The sequence below is a fragment of the Rhineura floridana genome, chromosome 1 (genome assembly GCF_030035675.1).
Source record: "Rhineura floridana isolate rRhiFlo1 chromosome 1, rRhiFlo1.hap2, whole genome shotgun sequence".
In the NCBI taxonomy this organism is placed as follows: domain Eukaryota; kingdom Metazoa; phylum Chordata; class Lepidosauria; order Squamata; family Rhineuridae; genus Rhineura; species Rhineura floridana.
The window spans coordinates 219,896,655-219,921,727 of record NC_084480.1 but is presented as its reverse complement, the minus strand read 5'-3'; the positions used below and the strand labels follow the sequence as shown (position 1 = coordinate 219,921,727).

Sequence of the window (25,073 nt, the reverse complement as noted above, 5' to 3'; positions counted from 1 at the left end):
TAAGTGGCTATTCCTTGCCTTTTTTTTTTCAACTAGCCATCTTTAGGGAAGTAAGAACCAAGCCTGTTCCACATCTTCCTTCAGACCACACATAGCATTTGCTATGGTGACTGTTATTTTCTTCCTTGGTTGTGGGGAGCAATGGTGACAGGATGTTATCTATCACCTGAGTTCCTTACACAGTGTCCGCTTGTACCCAGTCAATGCAAGGCCAAAATTACACATTACTGTTGACACATGGCTGTGCCTGAAAACAGTGGTCCTGTATCTTCCTCCTTTCCCTCCCTTATAATGCAGAAATGAGTTTCTCTGTCCCATTTTCACAACTGCAACTTGGGCAAGGAAACTTGCATGTTTTGCCTTTTAAGGGGGAGAAAAAAATGCTGCAGGACTGTTGATTCAGAAGTGACTGTGAGAGCCATGTCAATCTGGCTTGAGACTCAATCCCATTGCTCGGGTATATTAATGCTTTGCTACCACTGTAAGCTAGAAGGGATGTTTTCTTATATATTGGATGCCTGCATATGATAGTGCACTAAGGAGCCAACAGTGAATTGATCTATTTTGTTCTGGCAACAAAATGATCCATAAAAAAATCTTAAAATGACACTGCTTTTTATCCCATGGAAGGAACTGCATTCTACAATATTGTCTGTTTTTTATCTTTGCAGAATGAAGTTGTAGTTGCAGCTGTAAGTTCTATAAAAGCTCGGCTTAGTGGAAGGCTTTTGCTCTATACCTTTTAATTGCTACTCTTCTTCCTTGAATCACTTTGCTGTGAATCTCTTCGCTTTCATAAAATTGTGCCCTTTGAAAATAAAAATATTACTCCTATGCTCTTGAACAGGCACGTGAACAGCATTAATCTTTTCATGAATGAGAGCTGAGATCTACCTCTAAAATTGGTGTTGGATACCATCCCAATCTCTGAGCGGTGCAAGACTACCAGGGGTTTCTGTGCTTACCCTGGGTTTGGTTTCCTTGAAAAGGTCAGCAGAGACTCTGGTGTCTTCATGATAAATGGTTTATTTACACACATTCACAGCTTGAGCATAAGATGAGGGGTTTGCAGCATTACCAATCCATCAGATCTTGCTCCCCAAGACCTGTAGCAGACGCAGAGAGCAAGCCAGCCTCTCTGTCTGTTTTTCCAGCTTCACCCCAAATTGAGATTAAAAGACACAAGCCTCTCCTTGGCTCAAGGAGGGAGGGAAGAGAGCCTCTCTCCAGAAAGAGCTCCAATCACAACAGGATCTCTCACGCCCAAAATCTATTCACCTGTTATTTGGGCACGTGACAGACCCATTAGCTCACTTGGCTGACTCGCTCACTCTATTGGATTAACAGAGGAAACTAGTCTGACTAGTAGAGCAGGTATCTTGCTTTCATATCCCAATTTCCAGATGCAAGAAGGTAGGCATGAAGGGGATCCAAAGAAATCATCTCAACCCCCAATCCCATAACGTTACTATTGGTCTCCTTAAATGTCCAAATGAAAGGTAATAATGGGTGAAAATTCTAAATACATCCTTTTGTAGCTTTAGCCCATTAGCTGCTTTAAACTGTTGCATGAGAACATGCATTACACATATACGGAGTCTTGTTTTTAAATCTTTATTGCAATATACATTGGAGAAGAAAGCCAAAATGAATACTGAAAATGTGGTGTTAAATGCAAAATAGTTTGGCATGAGCACATCCCCCTCCCCCCGCAACCTCCTTGCTCTTGAGTCCAATCTTGGTTTGAAAAGAATCACTTAATCTGTGGGATGGTTTCAGTTCAGAGTAGCCCAGTCTCTAATATATTTGCCCTAAAAGTAGGATTATATTCTATGCTCTCTTCAATGGCTGCCAAATCACAATGGTCCATCCTCACCTACTAATATCTACATGTCAGCATGGGCAATAATTAAACCTTGAGTATCACTTATGTCTAGAGATGGGGAAAATGGAACATAACCTGAGATGCTCTCCTGTTATGACCTGCCAACGTTACAACCAGTAGATATTTCCTTCTAGTTGGGAGTTCAATGGGACTTATTCTTAGGTGTGTATAGGATTGCAGCCTAACCTACAGGCAATAGTACTTCTAGTCCTAAATCGTCCTCCACTAACAAGTATGTACGTTTCCATTATCAAGTATGTACACTTTTTAGAGGTGATTGAGTTGTGGTGCAACAACTGCAAGTACTGGGCTCCTACTGGGAGAAAGGGTGGGATACAAATCTAAGTACTCCCGGCTGTAACATTGTCTTGACCCATTTCAATCAGGGTTCAGGCCTGGTTATGGGACTGAATTGACCTCGGTTACTCTGATGACCTTTATTGGGAGAAGGACAGGGGAGTGTGACCCTCTTATTCTTCATCAGTGGCTTTTGATACCATTGATCATAGTATCCTTCTGAGGTGACTTGATGAGATGGATATTGGGGGCACTTTTCTACAGTGGTTCCAGTCCTATCTTCAGGGTCTGTTTCAGAGAATAGCATTGGATGACTGCCTTTTAGCCCCCCAGGATGTTGTGCTGTAGGGTACTGCAGGGTACCATCTTGTCCCCAATGCTGTTTAACATCTATATGAAGCCCTTGGGAACAGTCATTAGATTTAGGGTGTGTCAGCAGCAAACTGATGATACCTCATCCTTCTCTCCCAAGATATGTTTCAAAATCCTTTAAGGTAGAGCCATGTTTTCAGGTCCAAAACACGTTTCTTGACAATAGCCAGGTCTGCTTCTTGGTAACATTTGAATTGAAAGGCCATGGAAGCCCAGTACTGGTGCTTGGATGAGGGCTAATAAACTTGGTCAATTGCCTGATTTGGATGGGGTTGTGCTCACTCTGAAAGAGCAGGTTTGTATTCTCCCAGATCCATCTTTGTTGCTAGAGGCGCAGGTGACCTTAGTGGCTAGGAGTTACTTTTACCAGCTTTGGCTAATAGAACAGCTGTGGCTGTTTCTGAACCAGGATAGCCTGACCACTGTGATCCATGCACTGGAAACCCCCAGGCTGGATTATTGTAATGCAGTCTATGTGTGGCTGCCCTTGAGGTTGGTCCAGAAGCTAAAGCTTGTGCTGTACACTGCCCTGGGAGCTTATTGCTATAGGGCGGTCTAAAAATGTAATAAAAAAAATAAAATAAAATAAAACGCAGCAGGGCGACCACTCACTGAGATAGGATATCACCATGTTGCCCTGAAAGAATTGCAATGGGCACCAATTAGCTACCAGGCAAAGTTCAGGGTGCTGGTTTTGGTGTATAAAGCCCTATACAGCTTGGGACCAATATACCCAAAAGATCATCTCGCCCATTATAAACCCAGTCATTCACTGCACTCGGCAGGTGAGGGCCTTATCAGGAGGTCCATTCTGTACATAGGAAACTGATCTTTACTGTTGTGGCACCTACCCTTTGGAATTCCCTCCCAAATGTTAAACAGGTGCAATCTGGTTTTTAGTGCCTACTGAAGACCTTCCTCATTCAACAAGCTTTTTAACTAAGACCTCATCCCAGTCTGCATCTGTGCTGGAATTGTTTTTTAGATGTTTTTAGTGCTTTGTTATCTGGTGACTTGGGTTCCCTTTGGGAGGAAGGGCGGGATATAAATTTAATGAACAATACAAATAATGAATGGAATTGCACAGAACTGCATAAATTCAGCAGGATTTGCAAGTTGCACCACAAGAATATTAGCTACTTCAGATTTACTCACTTTCTACACCTATTTAAATAGCTTCTGTACCTCAGTAGTAGAGCACACAAGCTTTCCACATGGAAGGTCTCGGCTCTGATCCCAGGCAGCTCCAGTTAAAAGGATCTTGTAGCAGGAAAGAAGAAAGCCCTTTGCTAGAAAACCTGGAGAATTGCTGTTGGTTACAAAAGAATACTGGGCTAGATAAACAAATAGTGCAAGCTGTTTGGTATAAAGGCAGCTTCCCATTTAATCAAATTCAATCTCACCTTCTACATGCCAAACCTTTTTTCCATATTTTCTTTGTATTTTTTAGATTGATGAATGAATGTACTGACTTGGTTTTTATTACTTTATATGCAATGGAAATAACAAAAGCAGATATTCCTCTTTTGGGTAGGATTTTACAATCATTCTAGATGTTATCAGGTTAGAGGGTAGCTAACTGTACAACAGATGGAAGTTTCTCCCAATCTTCAGTTACTTTGCTAAACACTTGAGCAGAGGATCTGTGGCTCTCCTCAGTTTTGCATACAGGAGGGCCCTGCTTTACAGCACTTCGCTTTACAGCGCTTCGCTAATACAGGCGTCTCAATTAGATGCAATTAGACTAAAGCCCCACTCATATGGCGCTTGTTCCGCTTTTACGGTGGGTTTTGGGCATCGCGCACCATTCTATTCAATGGGTTCCGCTTTACAGCGGGGGTCTGGAACGTAACCCGCCGTATGAGTGAGGCCCTACTGTACCATAGAGGTGATGGAGTAGGCTAAAATATGATGTTTCTCCTCTGAAATGGAAATGGACTGCCCTCAAGTCGATCCCGACTTATGGCAACCGTATGAATAGGGTTTTCATAGTAAGCGATATTCAGAGGTGGTTTACCATTGCCTTCCTCTGAGCCTGAGAGGCAGTTACTAGCCCAGGGCCACCCAGTGAGCTTCATGGCTATGTGGGGATTTGAACCTGTTTCCCAGGTCATAGTCCAACACTAACCACTATGCCACACTCATTTCTCCTCTACTGAACAATTTTAAAATAGTTAATTGTATTATGCTGAAAGGGATATTATTTTAAGTTAGCATCATTGTCCATTGGTGTTTAGCCTACAAGTAGTGCTAGCTTAGATGTGCAGGAAAGAGTTTTATCTTCTTTGTCATAACTAAATGAACCAGCAAGCAAGTACTTTCAAAGTCTGTCTTTCTCACCAAGGGAGATATTTCATTGTGGGAGACAATGCTACCTTGAAAAATGGCAAAAAGAGGAATATGCTTAAAAAGATTCTAAACATTAAATAGTTTGATTTTCAGTAAGTAGTTTCTTAGTGAGGATAATGCTATCTCTTTCTACTTACAGATAATATACTGTTTAGATACAATCTGGGTGGCACATATTTCCTTATCTAAAACCTTGCACCATAAAGTAATAAAGTGAAACCACTGTATCAGAATAAACAGTAACATTTCTGGATTTGATTTTGCATTCCATGGAGGAAGGACATTACCCATTTTCTTGTGTTCATAATGATTATACAAAACAGAATTTCCACAGGAGGCATCAGAAGAAAAACATTTTCCATCTATTTAGCTCACATGCACATTTTGATTTCCTACTGCAGTGCACAAAATTCTGCTGGACTCTTCTCTCCAAAGTTGCATATGTTGGTGGTTCCAGTTGCACATCTTTGGCATATTAGTTAAATGATAAATTCTGCTTTATGTTATTACAAGAAAACAGTGTGACAGTCTGAAGTTCAGCTATACAGGAACAAGTATTAGTGGTCTAATCAGTGGTTAGTCAGTGTGCTTCTACGTGACCCAAGGGGTTCTGTTTTAATATTGCTTTTGCAGTCCATCTTCCCACTTGCTGGCTGAGTTCTTTTCAGCAAACCAGTCATCTAAGTAAGTATAAAAAAGCAGGATGCGAAAACAAATGGTTATCACAAAGGAAAGGAAATCCACTGAAGACGGTCACACCTAACTGAACTAGAGGGTCACAGTGCCTCTTTGCACAAATTGGAATCAAAGATGTGGAATTTCCTCCACACAGTCTGGTGCCTTTCATTATGTAGCTTTCCTCATATGCTGAAGACACACTTCTTTGGCCTGCCCTTTGACACTTGAGATATATATTTTTATGACCCACCTTACTCTCTTCACTAATTTGTTTAAAAATACAGTATTAAAATCAGTTTAAATTGTTGTAACCTACCCTGGGGCATCACGGTGGAGGGCAGGTAAGAAATCTAATAAATAAGCATTTTCTTTAATGTTGCTAGGTAGAATGTGTTGGTCCATTACCCTTACTTATCTCTAAGATTGTTGCATTGTATTATTTCCACTTCTTTTGCTCGGTATAAATAAAGGTACCTGAATCAGAATGGGAATTTGAGCAATCCGTAGTACTATTGTCATGGAGTTCAGACAAGTCAAATTATGGCAGAGATGGCAAACTCTCCTAGTTCTTTCAGTGAAACTACGGACACCCGAAATATGCTCCCCACACTAGCTCTACGTAGGTTATGCTGTAGCAGCAAGGAAAGATGATGTGGTAGCTTTTCAGTAAAATGTATATAGGAACCACCATTACAAAGGAACCTATTTGGGTTGTATCCAACATGGTGCTAAGCAAGGGTCCTGACATATTAGGGAAGGATGATGGTGGTGTCTCAATGTAACTTTTAGCAAGGCCATACTCACAGGTGGAGGTAATGGAGTTTCTAAATGTTTACCAAGAAATGAAAGCAGACGACGCCAAATTAGGCCACTGCCCAGAAACATAACTCCTGTCACTAGCCAAAACATTCTGCGGTCCTAGGTAAGGTAAAAACATAGTTAATGACACAAACCTTTTTTCAAAGACATCTCAGCCACCACTCCTCAGACCCTTATCACATATCTTTTCACCTCTTTCAACAGCAATCTAACACTTGTTCAGCTGAGGATAGTTGGAAAGAGACCTTAAAGCACTGTCTAGTGACTGGATTTACTAGCAAATCAGTCATCAAGGCTTAGTATGGGGAGTGTCCTCCAATCCTCACTGTCATATGATCCCTTCCTGTATCTGCCCCCCCTCAAGATATCTACCCTGGGTTCCCCTCTCCTCTCCCCGTTCTGTTTGCTGAGATCTGTTTTGAACAACAAGAAGGGAGATGGTGAAGTGGAGAAAGGAAGCTGGAAAGATACCCCCCTCCAAGAAAAGCTAGGCCATAGTAGACTATTGAGCTTTGAGCATGAAACAGTATAATTTGTAAACCTGATTAAAGGGAATGATCTACTGTTACCTAAAGATGGAGTACTCTACTGATGAACACTGGTAACTTGGCACACTAGACTACAGTGTGTCTTTCCCCAGTTTTTTGTGAATGTAGATGAGGAGTCACACCTCTAGAATGAATGGTACATCTCATGTGATTTACATACAAGCAGAATGATGAAACTGAGGTTATCATACTTTGGACACAATGAGAAGACATGATTCACTAGAAAAGTTAATAATGCTGGGGAAAACAGAAGGGAGTAAAAAAAGAGGAAGACCAAAGAAGAGATGGATTAATTCCATAAAGGAAGCCACAGACCTGAACTTACAAGAACTGAACAAGGGGGTTCATGACAGATGCTATTGGAGGTCACTGATTCATAGGGTCGCCATAAGTCGTAATCGACTTGAAGGCACATAACAACAACAGAACCAGGGTTTGCCTTTATTAGCTAAAAATAAAGCCCTTTTCAAAACTGTGCCTCACCTCTTCAAATGAGGATTCCAAGTTCATGCCAAAAGCTACTCCTATCAATCCAAAAAGAGACAGAGAGAAAGTACCCATGGTCAGCTGTAAATTCAGCCTCATCATCACATTGCGGTGGCTGAAGAGGAGTGAAAAAAGTTACTTGCTAGTTAATATTTATGTCACAGATCTGAGTGTTCTTGAAGAGTATGTACCGCTTTCTTAATCAGTTACAGTTTTAGATACTACAGATTTAATGCTGGTCCTAAAAAAGACATATTTCAACTCAGCGGGTGTTACGACCTATTTAATAATTTAGTCCAAGGGTGGCTTACCTGTAACTATCCAGATGTTATTGGATTCCACCTCCCATCAGCATGGCCAAGAGGTGATCAGAACAGTAGTCCAGCAACATCTGGGCAGCTACAGTTTAGTCGCTCCAAAGCAACAATCCCTTGATACTAATGATAAGGAATAGTTGCTGTATTGGAATGCTATATCTTTATTATTAAACTGTAGTTTGTTTAGTTTTCCAATCTCTCCTTAGACTGCAGCATGCTTTCCTAGTAGCTTAACTAGTAAGTGGGCTAGCTGAGCCTATAGGAAGAATATAAGAAAATCCTGCTGGTTCAGACCAGTGGCCCATCTAGTCCAGCATCCTGTTCTCACAATGGCAAATCAGATGCCTACAGGAAGCCCACAAGGAGGACCAGAACACAACAGCACTTGCTCCATCCCTTTGGTCATTTTGGTTGCCTTTTTCTGATTTTTTTCCAACTCTACAATATCCTTGTTGAAGTGAGGCAACCAGAACTGTACACGGTTTGACAAAATTAACCATCCTGAACAATTTAGTAAACATGGCTACCTCACTGCTCACCCTTGACTCTAGATCATTTATGAACAAGTTGAAAAACACAGGTCCCAAAACCTATTCTCCACTTAGGAGGCTTTGGTGAGGTATTTTGTTTAAAACTTTTTGAAAGTCCATGTACACTATGTAAAAACAAAACAAACCAATTCTACAAAACCTTAGAACAGCTTTTGTTTGAAGTGCCTTCCAAGGGTAGTATGGTGCCCAACTCATACAGAATAAGGACAGTCATACAAAATACAAGTGTATTTTGCTAACTCTGCATGACAATCTTTGCTTGAACAAGGTCAACAAGACAACACCAAAATGAAATGCAGAGAAACATCCATCTGTTTGGAGGAAAGTTTGTTTTTGCTTTGAAAACTGGGTGTTGCACTGGGACTCAGCAGCCTCTGCTCTGTTGAGGTCTCTCTGGCACTCCTGGTTCTTTGGTAAGTACTGACAGAGTAACAGTAAAAGTTTATGGACTGAATGGGGGATTTGCTTTACACAACTGGTTTCTAACATGTATACATGGCAAACTTATTTACTGTTACCTTGCAATAATACTTACAAAAGGAGCAGATAATCGAAAAAGGCTGTGGAGTGTGAAGCAGGAGCATTATGGTACTTTTGCTATTCACTTTTCATTTAAGACTGTTTTGGCTTCCTGATCCAGCATTTCCTCTTAACTTCCCTCTAAAGGAGAAAAAGAGTGCATTTACATTACTTTTATAATTAGTGTGGCTTGCACTTAATTGTGGTACAAAACAAAATTGGTTTCATTATTGACAGAGGGTTATTACTCCACAAGTAGGGGGAAATTGCCTTTATTCAGAAGATTAGTTTCCCTAATTAGTTCATCAAGACCAAATCAAAGTGACCAGCTACTCATCTTCAACAAATACCAATGAAATCTGCAAAGTTGTTCTGGTTTAAATATATTGTTACAAGTTGATTTAGCACTGATAATGGAATGTCAGGATAGTGTATGATGTAATAACTGATTGAAGTAACAAACAAATTTTACAGGAATAAAATTCAATTCATCAGTTCTACTCATCAGGCTTCATAAACAGTAACAATACTGGATATAAGTTTCAAATGCTCTCCAGAAGGTGCATCTAAAATTTTAGTGAATAGAATGTTGCATGTAGCTAACCTGTCCAAGTTGATAAAGATGATGCTTTCAGAATCATCAATCAATACCCGAAGTTCACGAGCATCATTAATAAGATCTTCTGCCTGCCTGTAGTAATTCTCCAATAACAGCTCCATCTCGTCTGCATGGTCAATTCCAGATAGACTCTCCTCGCTGCGAGTAATAGTTTTTTAAAAAGGCTAATTAAAATGTCAGCCAACCAAAAATCTACGAAGTGCATGGATCCAAGTGGAAGCACAGAACAATGTTTGTCTCCCTCTCTCAATTCCTACCCTTTGGTGCCTGCATATCACACAGTTTAAACCTACATTTGTATATACAAAGCATCTGTACAATAATCTGAGGCAGCTGATTGCCTATAATTGGCTGAATAGTTGTTTTAAGGAATAAAATCATCCTTTCATAACAGTTCCATAACTATAATAATTGCCATACTATTTAAGCTACTGACAAAACAGTATTCCAAATATTTTTTCAACTTGAGATCACCATTGCATTTGTTGGGATGCCTGTACTACAAGAACAGCAGCATTTTGTGCAATTAGTCCTCTGTGGAAACAAAATGCTTTGAAAAAAATTAAACAGTTTTCAGAAATGTAGGAAATGCTGCCTCTATCTCCAAAGTTTTGCAAGATTTGCCTAATCAGGTAAATGTTCCTTAAACACAAAAGCAACCCTGCATATACTTACAATACTTGTGGGTCTGTCCATTTAGTTAAGCACAATTCTTCCAGCACTTCTTCCTCATCTAGGATATCCAGTATTGTCTCTTTGAAAACTTTAAGGTCTGTTTCTAACTCTGACAAACTGAAACAAAAACCAAAGGAGGAACAGTAGAAACAAGGTAACACTGGAATCTATTGCCATTTCATGACAGACCTGGTTGTACAAATTAGCTTGCTCTGTCAGACTGCTTACTGCATCATCCAGAGAACCGGGAGTGATGCAGTCATTCTTGAAGCCTCTCAGTTCAAAGTCTAGTGCCAACCTTTAAAGCAAGGGCGAAGAACCTCAAGATGTTGCTGGGCTACAAATCACATCATCTCTGGCCATTGTCTATTCATACTGGGGCTGATGGGAGTTAAGAGGGACACAAGTTCCTCACATCCGCTTTGAAACGCTATATGGCTTGGGAACTAGGTTATTTTGAAGAACCATCCTTTTCCATATGAACTTTAACATATCATTAAAATCTATAGAAGGCCCTGTTCCAGGAGCCCCCACCTTCAGAGGTGAGGCACGTGCTGACAGCCTTTTCAATGGCAGCTCCCACTTAGGGAACAGGGGCACATCTACATTAGCATCACTGAGGTTAAAGCTGTTCTCTTCACCAAGTCTATTCATAAATGGCCATTTATGATCTGCTGCAACTGTTAAAATACAACATATACAGTATAATAGTAATAATAATAAAATTTTATTTGTTAGTCGCCCATCTGTCTGACTTAACAGACACTCTGGGCGACTTACACAATATAAAACACAATTTAAAACATATTCATACAACAGTAAACCACCTGTTAGTAACAGCCTAACCCACCCCAGAAATCCCATAGGCCTGCCTGAATAACAAGGTCTTTAAGGCTCGACGAAAAGCCATCAGGGAGGACGCATGTCGAAGGTCAAAAGGAAGCAAGTTCCAGAGGGTGGGGGCCACGACCGAGAAGGCCCTCTCTCTGGTCCGCACCAGCCTAGCTGTTTTCACTGGTGGGACCGAGAGAAGGTCTTGTGAGGCCGATCTTGTTTGGCGGCATATTTGGTGATATATACAGTATATACAAAGTACTTAAAGGGAGACTAGGTTTCACCTTTAGACCTAGGTATGGCACATGTTCTGTTCTCTATCCATGTTTTCATCTTCACAGCCATCACGTAAAGGAGTAATTTACAGATAGGTTGCCATGTTAGTCTGTTGCAGCAAAAATTACATTAAGGTTGTCTTACCCCTTATATACCCAATCGATCACTATGCTCTGCACATGAGGGCCTCCTGCAGATACCATCTTATCAGGAGGTCTGTTCCACACAGCATAGGAAGCGGACCTTTAGTGCAGTGACCTCTGGAATTCCCTCCCCTTAAATATTAGACAGGCACCATCTCTGTTATCTTTTTGGTGCCTACTGAAGACCTTCCTCTTTCAACCAGCCTTTTAAGTAGACACCTTATCCCAGTCTGCATCTGTATTGGAATTGCTTTTAAAGATGTTTTAAAGATGTTTTAAAGATGTTTTTAAAGAAGTTTTGTTTTCATATGTTTTAAAGTCTTTTGTTTTAAGATGTTTGCTTTTAGTGTTTTTGTTTGCCGTCGTTCTAGGAGGAGGGCGAGATATAAATTAAAAAAATAATAACTAAGGTTCCCCTTTTACAAGTGGGGTAACTGGCGTTGACCAAGCTCATCTCAGATTTGGGACTTGAACCTAGAGTGCCTCTGTCCCAGACCAATAGAATATACAGGTGTGCTGTAGTGCAAGGTTCAATTATGACATAGCACAAGACTCGGCTTTATACAGAAAAGTATAATTGGGTCACTCAAAACAGGGAAGGAAGGCTCTCTTACCTCTTTCCATTTTGCAGTAAGATGTGGACTTTGCTCCTATCCACAGACAAAAGCTTAGGGTCCACTAAAGCATCCAGTGTCTCAAGAATCTGAGGCTGCAAATTGTTAAGTCTCCCATGTAGGTAGCTGATCTAAATAACAACATGATCCTTCATAAGAATTAAAACTTCTTTTAGAATGCCTTAGGTCACTGAACCCTCTTGCTGAACAAAGCAGGCAACATTCAAATTCTTTTGAAATTCCTAAAGCTGATAAACATTTCCCAGCAAAATCAGTAACCCAGGCATGCACTTGTTGTAGCTAAATATCCGTGAAATTAAATGGAGTATGATGGAAGTCAGCTTGAAGACATACATCCACTTTCATTATTTAATAAAATAAACTAGCTCTATTCTTTGGCTAGGGAAACACTTGGTTTTGGAGGCATGTGGTCAGGTGATGCACGCTGGCCACTAGACTTGTCCACCATTGGGTGGGTCCCTTGGGATCCCAAATATTCAACTGGTGGGAAATAAACTCCTCCTGATGAGGGTAATGGACTGCAGTGGAGACTTTTTTCCTTCAGATCTGTCAGAGTTAAAAGCTGCCTATCAGGGCTGCACCTGGTCAGCTTATTATATACAGACCATGCTCCCATTCGGTGTTTGTACATCCATCTACTAAAATTGTGGCCTTAAGGAATCATTCTTCCCATATTTGAAACAGAACACTTCAGGCACATGCTAGTTGTTACACTGCAATGACTGAAGACTGATTTATATAATTTGCAAAAACCAAAATCAGCCTCACACCTGTTTGATTTTATCAGCTTCTCTAAAGAGATTTCCGTTTTCTGCCTTACTCCTTCTCCTTTATTGTAATATAACAAAAACCAAGAAATCAGCTCAGAAATACAGCCTTAACCAGGGGACAAGCCAATAGAAATAACCATTTGTACCCAACTGGGACCATTTGCGAAACTGTCCTTCAAAAATTAGGAGGTACACAGAAGCCCTTAAACTTTACTTCATGGCCAGAGAACTTGCCTTTCCTTTATGAGGGAGAGGGGTGTGTATGTTTAGCCTAAGACACTGTTTCCCAGCTAGTGGGCCACCAGATGATGTTGGACCACAATTCCCATCTTTCCTGACCATTGGCAATGCTGGCTGAGGCTGATGGGAGTTGTGGTCCAACAACATCTGGTGGCCCACTAGTTGGGAAAGGCTGGCCTAAGACATGCTTGGGATTCTCGAGGACAACTTGCTAAGGCTACTCCTTCTGCTAGGTTATAATTTGGTTAAGAGGGAAGAATCTAAAACCAGATTACTTGTGCTCCAGGGGATACCTAGACCATTCAGTGGATTGTGCAATTGCCTTTCTTTATCAAGTTAATGCCTTTTTTTAACTACAACTCCAGCTTAGCACAAGCTCACAACAAGCTATTACTCTCAATACAGCAAATGATGCTTACCCAGTATTGTAGTATTGCTTCTATAGCTCTGAATTCAAAGGGTAAAGAATATGTAACCAGTTGACCTTCACCAGCTAACTGAGGAGCCAGTTCCTGGAACAGCCATTTTTCCATGTTTAAATTGTGATAGTCTAGGATCAGAAGATACTCTGGGGTTACTACGGCCTTCAAAAACTAGAAAAAAAGAGAACAAAATCAGGCAGTGTTTCATATTACAAGCGACTGTTACTGTGCATGACCTTTTCAGTCATGGTGCCAACCAGCAGTGACTCTTTAGGGGGAGGCAGGGGCAAGAAGATCTTCCCACTGGCAGTACCAAGTTCATCAGGAGGGAGGCAGAGTGAGATCTGAGGAGCTCCAGGTTGGTAGTGGCAGCCCTATAGTGCTACCACCTACCTAGGGCTCTTCCAACCTCACCGCTGCCTCACCCCATCCCAGCAAGTGCAGCACCAATGTTTCCATCTGCTACAAGCCACCACTGGCGTCAACTCTGTGGAATCCTCTCCCCCAGGAAACCTATCTAAACCCATACTTGAGCTTTATCTGAGTTAAAACCGAGGTGAGAAATCTATGGATCAGCCACATGGCCCAAGAGTCAGAGGATGATGGGAGCTGTAATTTAGCAACATCTGGAGAGCACCAGGTTTCCCACCCCTAAGTTAAAACCTGGATTTTTATGCAGGCTTTTCTGGATTATATAACTGAGGTTCCTTCAATGCTCACTTCCTGCTAGCAGCAAATAAACACAAAGCTAATTATCTGGTTGGTGCTTGGTTTTTCTGATTGCTGCTGTGATATATTCTTAAATTTTATATGCTGCTTTCTGTATCTTGTTACTTTGGTTTCTTTGTTTTTTAGTCATTTCTTGTTCTGTTTTTAGCTGCTGCTCTCTTTTAAAAAAGATAAGCAGGCTATATTTTTTTAAACAAACAAATATTGGGTAGTAGACCCATTGAAGTTAATGGACACGATTAAATTAGGCTTATTAATGGGTTTACTCCAAGTAGGATTTAGTTGAATACAACCCAGTGCATTTTAAATTGCAGTTAATTGTACATATAATATACACCACTTTTTTGTAGCTAGAAATTTTTAATTTTACGGAGGTTAGTTTTTAAATATAACTGGTCAGGTGCAGAGAAAGGGTTCATTATTTGCTACATTTTTATCCCACTACCCTGTCACCTCAGGGCAATATACACGCTTCTTTCCATCCCCCTCAACCATACCATTTCATCCTCAAAACAGCCCTATGAGGTAAATTACACTGAGAGAGTGAGATGCCCAAGGTGACGCTGTGAGCTTTGTTGCTAAGCAGAATTTGGAACCCCGGTCTCCTTGATCCTTAGTCCAACACTTTAACGTCTAACCACTACAATCACATGTATTCCCAGTGTGGTTAATCCATAACAAAATTAGTTCTGCGTACCCCAGGGAAATTTAAACTTGTGTTTCTCAAATAGGAGCCCCCATCCCACAATGCTGCCTGGCAAATCTCTTTTGAAACAAGGGGGAGTTTCATAAAGTTTGTGACATAGCACCAAGAAATGCCATTCAAAAGGGAGGAAGTTCAACATTGAACTGAGCATGCCCAAGGGTTTCGGTGGCAAGTTTTCAGAATCCATTTTCAACCATTATCTTTTCCCCTCTATTTATATCTACTCGTTATGCAAGTAAAACACTTCTTTTTGCCCAGGATGTCCCTGACCTGTAAGATTGGACTCTGTGTTATGCGCTGGAATCACCTTAATTTTGTTTTATTTGCTTTTATGCTGTATTTTTGTCAATGATATTGTTTATTATTATATTGCATGCCACTTAAAGAGTTTTTTTAAATATTAAGCAGCTTAAAAATGATAAATAACAAACACAAGCTGGCATAAATCCGTGCAGGCAAAGAGAGAAAATGACGATGTGGGAATTCTTGAAAGCAAAATACATGACACTTGGAACTGGTGGACCGGTATTAGGGATCTGTAATTACTACATCTCAGACATGTTTGTCCATTCTATCTTCTATTTTTGGCCTTTTTGGCCACTACAGGCAGCTAAAAGGTGCAAGTAGGAAAAATAGTATCAGAACTGGCCCAGTAATGTGGGTTCTTAACTGATTAGGGTCTGATTTACCATGTTTATTTGAGATATTGTTGAAAGATAAAACAAAAAGGGTTTTCCCAACAACCACAAGTATTTACACTGATATATCTGACTAGAGGTGGAGGAATCAATAAAGCACACCTAATGTGATTTCATACAGTCACAGCATGTGTTTTGCTTTTAGTTTCCCTTACAGTCTTATCAGATGAAGTAAGAATTTTAGTTTTGGTTTTGATTTGATCTGCACCCAATCAAGTGAATTTGTAACTTGATTCTTGAGTGAGATTATGCGTACTTTTGGCTCTAATACACACACCGTTTTTACAAATGCTGTGTGTGAGTGTGAATGCTTTATGCTTCCGAGAGATGTAACATGAAAAAAGTGTTACAAACTTGATTGACACTGTATCCAGTCATTAATTTTATAAAGCAAAGCATGAAGAGCATAAGAAGAGTCCTACTGGATCAGGTCAATGGTCCATCTAACCCAGCAGCCTGTTCTCACAATGGCCAACCAGACGCCTACAAGTAGGACGTAAGTGCAACAGCTCTCCCCACTTATTCATATTAGAACCAGAAGTTATGCAAGGATTGTTACCTTTTAAAATATTTTTAATCTTAGCTGATCTCTTGGCTCAATTATGGCTTTTTACCACAATATGCTAGGAATTCAATTTGTAACACAAGTGTGTGTGTGTGTGTGTGTTTAGTGTCACACATTTGTTCTGCTAATCACTATTACCCAGGAGGCAGAATTAGCTGTTCAAAGCCAAACTTGACTGTAACCAAACCTAATTAGGTAGAAGTTGCAGAGGTATTTCTAAGAAACAGAAATTATTAAGATACATATCTAATTAATCCTTGATTCTCTTCTTAAATATGTGATTATTTGTTGTTATGTGCCTCCAAGTCGACTATGACCTATGGCAACCGTATGAATCAGCGACCTCCAAGAGCGTATGTCATAAACCACCCTGTTCAGATCTTGTAAGTTCAGATCTGTGGCTTCTTTTATGGAATCAATCCATTTCTTCCTCTTTTTCTACTTCCTTCTGTTTTTCCAAGGATTACTGTCTTTTCTTATGAATCATGTCTTCACATTATGTGTCCAAAGTATGATAACCTCAGTTTCATCATTTTAGCTTCCAGTAATAGTTCTGGTTTAATTTGTTCTAACACCCAATTAATTACTTGTCTTTTTCGCAGTCCATGGTATCCGCAAAGCTCTTCTCCAACACCACATTTCAAATGAGTTGATTTTTCTCTTATCAGCTTTTTTCACTGTCCAACTTTCACATCCATACATAGATTGGAAATACCATGGTCTAAATGATCCTGACTTTAGTGTACATCTTTACATATGAGGACCTTTTCTAGTTCTCTCATAGCTGCCCTCCCCAGTCCTAGCCGCCTTCTGATTTCTTGACTATTGTCTCCATTTTGGTTAATGATTGTGCCAAGGTATTGATAATCCTTGACGTTCAATGTCCTCATTGTCCACTGTAAAGTTGCATAAATATTCTGTTGTCATTACTTTAGTCTTTTTGATGTTCAGCTGTAGTCCTGCTTTTGTGTTTTCCTCTTTAACTTTCATCAGCATTCATTTCAAATCATTACTGGTTTCTGCTAGTAGTATGGTATCATCTGCATATCTTAAATTATTGATATTTTCTCCCTCCAATTTTCACACCTCCTTCATCTTGGTCCAATCCTGCTTTCCGTATGATATGTTCTGTGTACAGATTAAATAAATAGGGTGATACAATACACCCGTCTCACACCTTTTCTGATGGGGAACCAGTCAGTTTCTCCATATTCTGTCCTTACAGTAGCCTCTTGTGCCGAGTATAGGTTGTGCATCAGGACAATCAGATGCTGTGGCACCCACATTTCTTTTAAAGCATTCCATAGTTTTTCATGGTCTACACAGTCAAAGGCTTTGCTGTAATCTATAAAGCACAAGGTGATTTTCTTCTGAAATTCCTTGGTATTTGCTTTTGTTCAGGAATATATAAATCTGTTTCCTAAGGAAAGTGCCTCAACTGTTTAGCCTTTAAAGTTTGATTTATCAAGTTTAAATAAAAAGAGATTGAATAAGCTTGGTGTAGGGTGCAGTGAGATTCCCAGCAACTGGCATTCAGAGGCATACTGTCTCCGATAGTGGAGCTAGAACATAAGCACTGTAGCTAGTAACCATTACTTAAAATGAAATAGCAACAGAAAAAAAAATCCATATCATCTTTCATTAAGGATGATTTTCTTCCCCGCATCACTAAACCAATCCTGAAGGATATTTCAGTTGAATTAAAATAGAGTTCTTGTACAGAATAAACACTTTGTCGCATTTGACAGATTTCTGCAACTGTAACAGCTTTATCTTGTAGAATGTTCCCTCTTAATCAAGTAACACCTTGGCCTGCTTCATTCACAACCATTTTTCTACATGCATATCACTCTAAGGTAAGAGAAGCAATGTGTGCAATCACATGCAACACACACATGAAACAGAGACTCCTACTTACATCCATTCTCATGATAATCCTGTTGTTCCTGGGAGATATGCTTACTTGATGCTGAAATCGTAGATCACGTGCTTGAAGACTTAGTTCCTGGTATAGTTCTGTTTTCTTTCTTTCTATCAAAAAGTTTTTTTTAAAAAAATGATATGAAATGAGAGCAAAGACCACAGCAGGCAAGCAGACTGGTTCTCAAAGTCATCAACAACCACGAGACCCAGAGAAATTAATGGATCCAGGGTCATGGTCTGAATGCATATCATACATCTGCCTTGTTGAAGCAAAGCCATTTTCAGTTTGGTCAGACCCTATCTGGATGGAAGACTGCTTGGGAATCCCAGGTAAGCTGCCTTGAGCTCCATGATGGTAGAAAGGCAGGATATAAATTTACTAAATACATGAAATTATTTGTGGCTTAGCCTCCAACAACTAAAGGATAAGCAATAATGCTATAGCATCGTGTCTTCAAAACTGCTATGTAAGTAAGTCTAGAACTCTACCTACCAGAAAAGCTTATATTTCCTTCTTTATCAAATTTCATCTGTAAGGGGAAAAAGAAAGACCAAGGAATAATTTACAGAATTCATATCATTTAGTTTTCTGTGCTATTTCTCGAGGCAGCATTTCTGCATAAAGAATGAAATACCCAGTTTAATTCATGCCTTGGCTACAGTATCTCAAGATACACGTAGTACAGGTATGGGGAACTGTGACTCTCCAGGCTTTATTGGGCTCAAGCTCCCATCACCTCCAGCAAGCATGGCCAACAGTCAGGGATGATGGGAACTGCAGTCTAATATCATCTGGAGAGGCACAGGTTCTCCACCCCGGTGTTGTATTTTCACCCCATGACACAAATTCATGCCATGGCACAAACTCTTAAATATCTGAAGTAGTTCTAGGATGAGAAAAAATGATAACATCTTTTACTTTTGAAACACAAAACTCAGGACATGCGCTTCTATAAGGCAGCATGCTTTTCTCAACCATGAATGGAGGCAGATTGGCAATCACTTTGGAGTCTAATGAAGATGGACAATGTTTTATCTTGTAAGATAAAAGCATTTAACGTGACAAATTAACAAAGAAGTATAACATAGAATGAAGCAGCAGCAAAACGCAGAAATGATCCTACTCCAAGCTACTGCTTGGTACTTGGCAATGGGGTCAATTAACAGTTATTGGCCAAATAGCTATTTCTCTGACTAGTTCTTTCATAGTGCAATCGCATACATGTTTATTCAGAAGTGAGTCCCACACTCTGTTCAATGAGGTTCAGCCCCCAGTGAGTGTACACTTTTTCTCTCCTCTCCAATGTCTTGACTGTACGCTTTCTTTTTCTTACCCAGGTCTCTCCTCAGTGTTTTCTTCCTTTATATTTATTTATAGCATTTATAAATTGCTTAATATTCTTAAAATCTCTAAGCAGTGTACAACATAAAAACCAGTATCATTAGAACAGAAATGCAACATAAAATCAGTAAACAGTAGTTTTACTTTACTGCTGCTGTCGCCCTTGACTTTAGCTTTTGCTGCTTCTGCCCTTTTAGCTAACATTATTTTATTTTATTATTAATTCTTCTTGTGCCACCTCAACACTATTCAGGAGCCAACACGAGTTATACTTCTGCTTTTCCTACCTTTGCAGCTGTCATTAACCAGCTCAGCACACGCGCACACACAGTGCACCAGCTTTTGGGGGGGTCTTTCCTAACATTCAATGTCCCTCTTCTTACTTGACCTACATTCCATAACAGGAATTGGAGGAGGTACTTACCAATGAAAACACAGGAGCTACACTGGCTAAAGTGGCTTGAGACACATCTGTAGTCAACTGTTGAGAAAGATAACCTGAAGGACATAACAAAAAGAAGTTCTAAGTTGTAAATTATCTACATTTACTGCTCTGGTAAATTCAGCAAGAAGCACCATGTTGAAAAACATATCGTAAGCCATAGCTAATCATTTTTACCAAAATTAACAATTCACATACAGTTTGCATCTTTAGTTTGCCAGTTCACCACTCATGAACATGTTTACAGTTCTCGATGCCAGACTAGATTAGGTCTCCACCATCAAATAAACTAGGTTCACTATTTATAACTATTTTCTCAAGGGACAAGAGGCTGCAACAGAAACACTGCCCCTCCCACCCAAATTATTCTATTTTTCAAGCTGTTTGAAGCCCATCCTAGAATTTGAGTCAAGAGGGGGCAAAGCAACTACTTACAATAATATAACAATCACAAACCTTGAGATTAAACTAGAGCTGAAGAAATTTTATTTGAAATGTGCTGGCATATAAAGTTATGTAAATGATGATAAAAATTTAACTTGTGAATCCACTGAACAGAATCTGTTCAGGTGTGGCACTAGTTTCATGTACAGCACATATGTACTGTTAGTACTGAATAGATGGTAAGCAGTCATAAGAACTGCTACTGGGAGGGATATAAATCTAACCTAATCTAACCTATCAATTAACTAACTAACTAACTAACTAACTAACTAACTAACTAACTAACTAACAAGAAAGAAAGAAAGAAAGAAAGAAAGAAAGAAAGAAAGAAAGAAAGAAAGAAAGAAAGAAAGAAAGAAAGAAAGAAAAAACTGGTATGTTCTACCCAGATCCTACATTCATCACCATGTGCCCCCTCCGAGGGAAGTCTGGGCAGTGGCAACATGGGAGAGGGCCATTCTGTTGCAATCCTTGTTTTCTTAGTGTATTGATGATTGCTATACTTTTAATTCTGTATTTTTATTCTATGATAAGTCACCGAGAGACTACTTTTGTATTTGGCAACTAATAAATAAATAACGTTGTGGCTAGGAGCGTGAACTAGAAATAAGTCCCCAACATTTAAAAACTTTTTATTTATTTATTTATTCTTATTATTTGGTTTATATCCTGCCCTTCCTCCCAGCAGGAGCCCAGGGCGGCAAACAAAAGCAATAAAAACACGTTAAATCATCATAAAAACAGACTTTAAAATACATTAAAACAAAACATCTTTAAAAACATTTTTTTAAAAAGCTTTGAAGACATCTTAAAAAAGAAAAAAAAGTTAAAAACATTTTTTTAAAAAAAGTTTACAAACATATTGAAAAGCAATTCCAGTACAGACTGGGATAAGGTCTCAACTTAAAAGGTTTGTTGAAAGAGGAAGGTCTTCAATAGGTGCCAAAAAGATAACAGAGATGGTGCCTGTCAAATATTTAAGAATATTTTACCAACATAATGTGTGATCAAATAAGCAGGTGTAGGTCACCTGTAAAAAACACCCATGTAAATGTTTCATATATGTTTAAATGCACTTTCCATGTGTGATGTCCCATTAATGTTTTGTATACCTACCTGAGATCATCGCTAGTATAAAGAAGAATATTGCAAACAATGTAAGTTTTATTTATTTATATTTTATTATTTATTATTTCAATTTATATACCGCCCTTAGCAGAATAGCTCTCAGGGCGGTGAACAAACAAGATAAAATACAATATATCATAATAAAAATCATAAAAACATATACAAACAACAAAAAACACTACAAAAACACAATACGACAAAAATTAAAAATACGGATTAAAGGATTAAAATGGTTAAGAAAATTAAAATGCCTGGGAGCATAAAAAGGTCTTTACCTGGCGCCGAAAAGATAAAAGTGTAGGCGCCAGGCGTACCTCTTCGGGAAGGCTGTTCCACAACTCAGGGGCCACCACAGAAAAGGCCCTAGATCTAGTAACCACCCTCCGGGCTTCCCGATGGGTTGGTACCCGGAGGAGGGCCTTAGATTCTGAACGAAGTGAACGGGTAGGTTCGTATCGAGAGAGGCGTTCCACAAGGTATTGAGGTCCCACGCCGTGTAAGGCTTTATAGGTAAGAACCAGCACCTTGAATCTCGCCCGGAAGCAAACAGGAAGCCAGTGCAGACGTGCCAAGACAGGTGTTATATGCGAAGACCGACTGGTCCTCGTCAGTAGTCTGGCAGCTGCGTTCTGCACCAGCTGAAGCTTCCGAATTGTCTTCAGGGGCAGCCCTACATAGAGTGCATTACAGTAATCCAATCTTGAAGTTACCAGAGCGTGAACAACGGAGGCGAGGTCGTCCCTGTCCAGATAGGGGCGTAGTTGGGCTACCAGACGAAGATGGTAAAACGCATTCCGTGCCACCGAGGCCACTTGGGCCTCGAGAGACAGGGAAGAGTCGAGAAGAACCCCCAAACTACGTACCTGTTCCTTCAGGGGGAGTGTAACCCCATCCAGAACAGGGTTAACATCCACCATCTGAGCAGGGAAGGCATTCACCAACAATGTCTCGGTCTTGTCTGGATTGAGTCTCAGTTTATTAGCTCTCATCCAGTCCATTATCGCGGTCAGGCAACGGTTCAGCACATCAACAGACTCACCTGAAGAAGATGAAAAGGAGAAATAGAGCTGCGTGTCATCAGCATACTGATGGCAACGCACTCCAAACCTCCTGATGACTGCACCCAGCGGCTGCATGTAGATGCTGAAAAGCATGGGGGACAAAACCGACCCCTGAGGGACTCCGCAATGGAGAGTCCATGGTGTCGAGTGATGTTCCCCAAGCACTACCTTCTGGTGACGATCCGCGAAGTAGGAGCGGAACCACTGCCAAGCAGTGCCCCCGACACCCAACTCCGCGAGTCTCCCCAGAAGGATACCATGGTCGATGCTATCAAACGCCGCTGAGAGATCAAGGAGAATCAACAGAGTCACACTCCCCCTGTCCCTCTCCCGACACACGTCATCATACAGGGCGACCAAGGCTGTTTCGGTGCCAAAACCGGGCCTGAAACCAGACTGAAACGGATCTAGATAATCGGTTTCATCCAAGAGCACCTGGAGTTGGCTGGCAACCACCTGCTCCAAAACCTTGCCCAGAAAAGGGACATTCGCCTCCGGTCTATAGTTGTTTAAATTATCTGGGTCCAAGGAGGGTTTCTTTAAAAGAGGTCTCACTACTGCCTCCTTGAGGCTACCAGGGACCACTCCCTCCCTCAAGGAGGCATTAACCACCTCCTTGGCCCAACCGGTGGTTCCAGCCCTGCCAGCTGTCACTAGCCAAGATGGGCAAGGATCCAGAACAGACGTGGTCGCCCGAACCATTCCAAGCACCTTGTCCACTTCCTCCAGCTGCACCAACTGAAACTCATCCAATAAAGAAAGACAAGGCCGTGCTCCGGTCACTTCAATGGATTCATCTGTCACAACATCAGAGTCAAGGTCCCTGCGGATACATGCAATCTTATCTTGAAAGTGTCCAGCAATTTCATTACAGCGGGTCTCAGATGTTTCTATAGTATCGTGGGGGCTTTTATAGTACAATCCTCTATATCAGGGGTTCCCAAAGTGCGGTCCATAAGCTTCATTCTGATGGTCTATGTATGGTGTGTCTGTGAAGAACGGTAGAAGCAACTACCGTGAATGGTGAGTACAGGGCATTAAATATTCATACTGATTTTAACTGTATTATTATTGCTTCTTTTATTTCTCATGCTGTATTTTATTATTTATTATTGTATTTTATTGAATTCAAATTGTAATACAAAAAAAAAATGTAAGAAATAAAAGAAGCAATAAAAATACAATCAAAATCATGCAGCATCTAGCACAGTTGTACACTACAATTGTAACAACAGGCAGAAAAAGTGGTCATTAAGTGGTCCACCAAGACCTGAAGCCATCTTCAAGTGGTCCGTGTGGGGGGGGGGGGAGGTTTGGGAACCGCTGCTTCATATGTCTACTCAGAAGAAAGCCCGAGTTCAGTGGGGCTTAATGCCAGGTAAGTGGGTATAGGATTGCAGCACACTCGCTCTGGAGTAAGGTCCACACACACAATGGGCTTTTCTTTCAAGCATGGATACGTGAGGTCGGTCTCTTTGGACCTTATCTTAAGTGTCCTTGGGCTCAAGGTATAAAGATGTAAACAGATAGCCATATACTCCCATGTTGGACATTCCCACTGGGCAACGGCAAAGATTACTGTATACAAAGCGAGCTTGTTGACATACTTATTTACGCTGGTGTGTCACAATTTCAGGAGAAATTGCAAAAGCGGAGGAGGTCATTTGCGTAGCAAAAATCCTACATTTATTCCTGTGGGAGTAAGTCGCAAGACTATTAGATTGGGCTACAGAGACTGAACATACCCAGCGGCAAAGGAAAAACTCGCGTGCGCGCCGAGCGGCAGGCAGCATGACTTACTTGCACAAAGCAAGGTCTCCCTGCCCTGCGGTTGTAGCCGGCATTTCCTGGGCCTACAGGCAGCGGACGCCACGACATCCGGGAAGCAGCTCGAGCGCCCTCTTTGGAGCAGGCGGCGGCAGTGCCAACTGCAGTGAAACCCCGAACCGAACATGCACAGCACGCCGGTTTGCAGCCGCTGGCTCAGCAACCTCACACTTTCCATAACAAGCTGCGTCCCACCGCTGCTTTAACGGGAATCCTCTGCCGCTTTGCATTCCCCAAGTGCGCAGGCGTTGCCCTTCCACCGGCTGCACACGTGGTGGGGAGGAGGAGCTGCTGCCTTCATGTTTAGGCTCCCAAGGCGGAGCCTTCGTACTGTTGTGAGTTGCTAAGGAGGATTGAGAGCGGATGTATCGCAGTCTCGAGTAAAAGAGGAGGAAAGCGTGAGCGCATAGGAAGCCGTGGACAGTAGCGCTCACCATGGACACTAGAATCGAGAATCGGGGGCGCCCCCCCCCCCGTCAGGATAAAAAGACGGCTGTTTGTAGTCAAAGCTGATAGACATTCTATAATTTTCACTTTGATCAATTATTAGTGTTTTTCCTTTTCTTTCTTCTTTTACACAAAAGAACCTACGATTTGGATGAGCTCATTTCAGCAATATTGAGTGTTCCCATTAAATAAGCAGATATAAAGGCGTGCATGAAAGTAGGCAACCTTCACAATGACCTGATAATGTAGAGCTCCGACCCCCAACACTTCCGGGATCCCCAACAGCGCTAACACGGGAACAAGGAAAACTGCATTTTACAGAGTCA

At 40.8% G+C, this 25,073-nt stretch overlaps 1 protein-coding gene across 6 annotated transcripts; it reads right to left on the bottom strand.

Moving 5' to 3' along the window:
- Positions 1–1,647: 1,647 nt before the first annotated feature.
- On the bottom strand, positions 1,648–24,553 carry MRS2 (magnesium transporter MRS2). 6 transcript variants are annotated; one of them, XM_061593408.1, is made up of 11 exons: positions 24,274–24,553; positions 19,823–19,896; positions 18,550–18,586; positions 18,052–18,164; positions 13,433–13,606; positions 11,983–12,113; positions 10,116–10,232; positions 9,426–9,578; positions 7,432–7,549; positions 6,386–6,499; positions 1,648–5,583 (listed from the first exon to the last, which is right to left on the bottom strand). In XM_061593408.1, the coding sequence occupies exons 1-11, from the start codon at positions 24,476–24,478 to the stop codon at positions 5,473–5,475; spliced, it is 1,347 nt and encodes a 448-aa protein (XP_061449392.1). In that variant the 5' UTR covers positions 24,479–24,553; the 3' UTR covers positions 1,648–5,472. The 6 variants fall into 6 exon arrangements, 5 of the variants coding, with proteins under 5 accessions (XP_061449392.1, XP_061449410.1, XP_061449402.1 ...); XM_061593426.1 differs by having other exon boundaries at positions 6,418–6,499; XM_061593418.1 differs by having other exon boundaries at positions 24,219–24,447.
- Between the last annotated feature and the right edge of the window lie 520 nt (positions 24,554–25,073).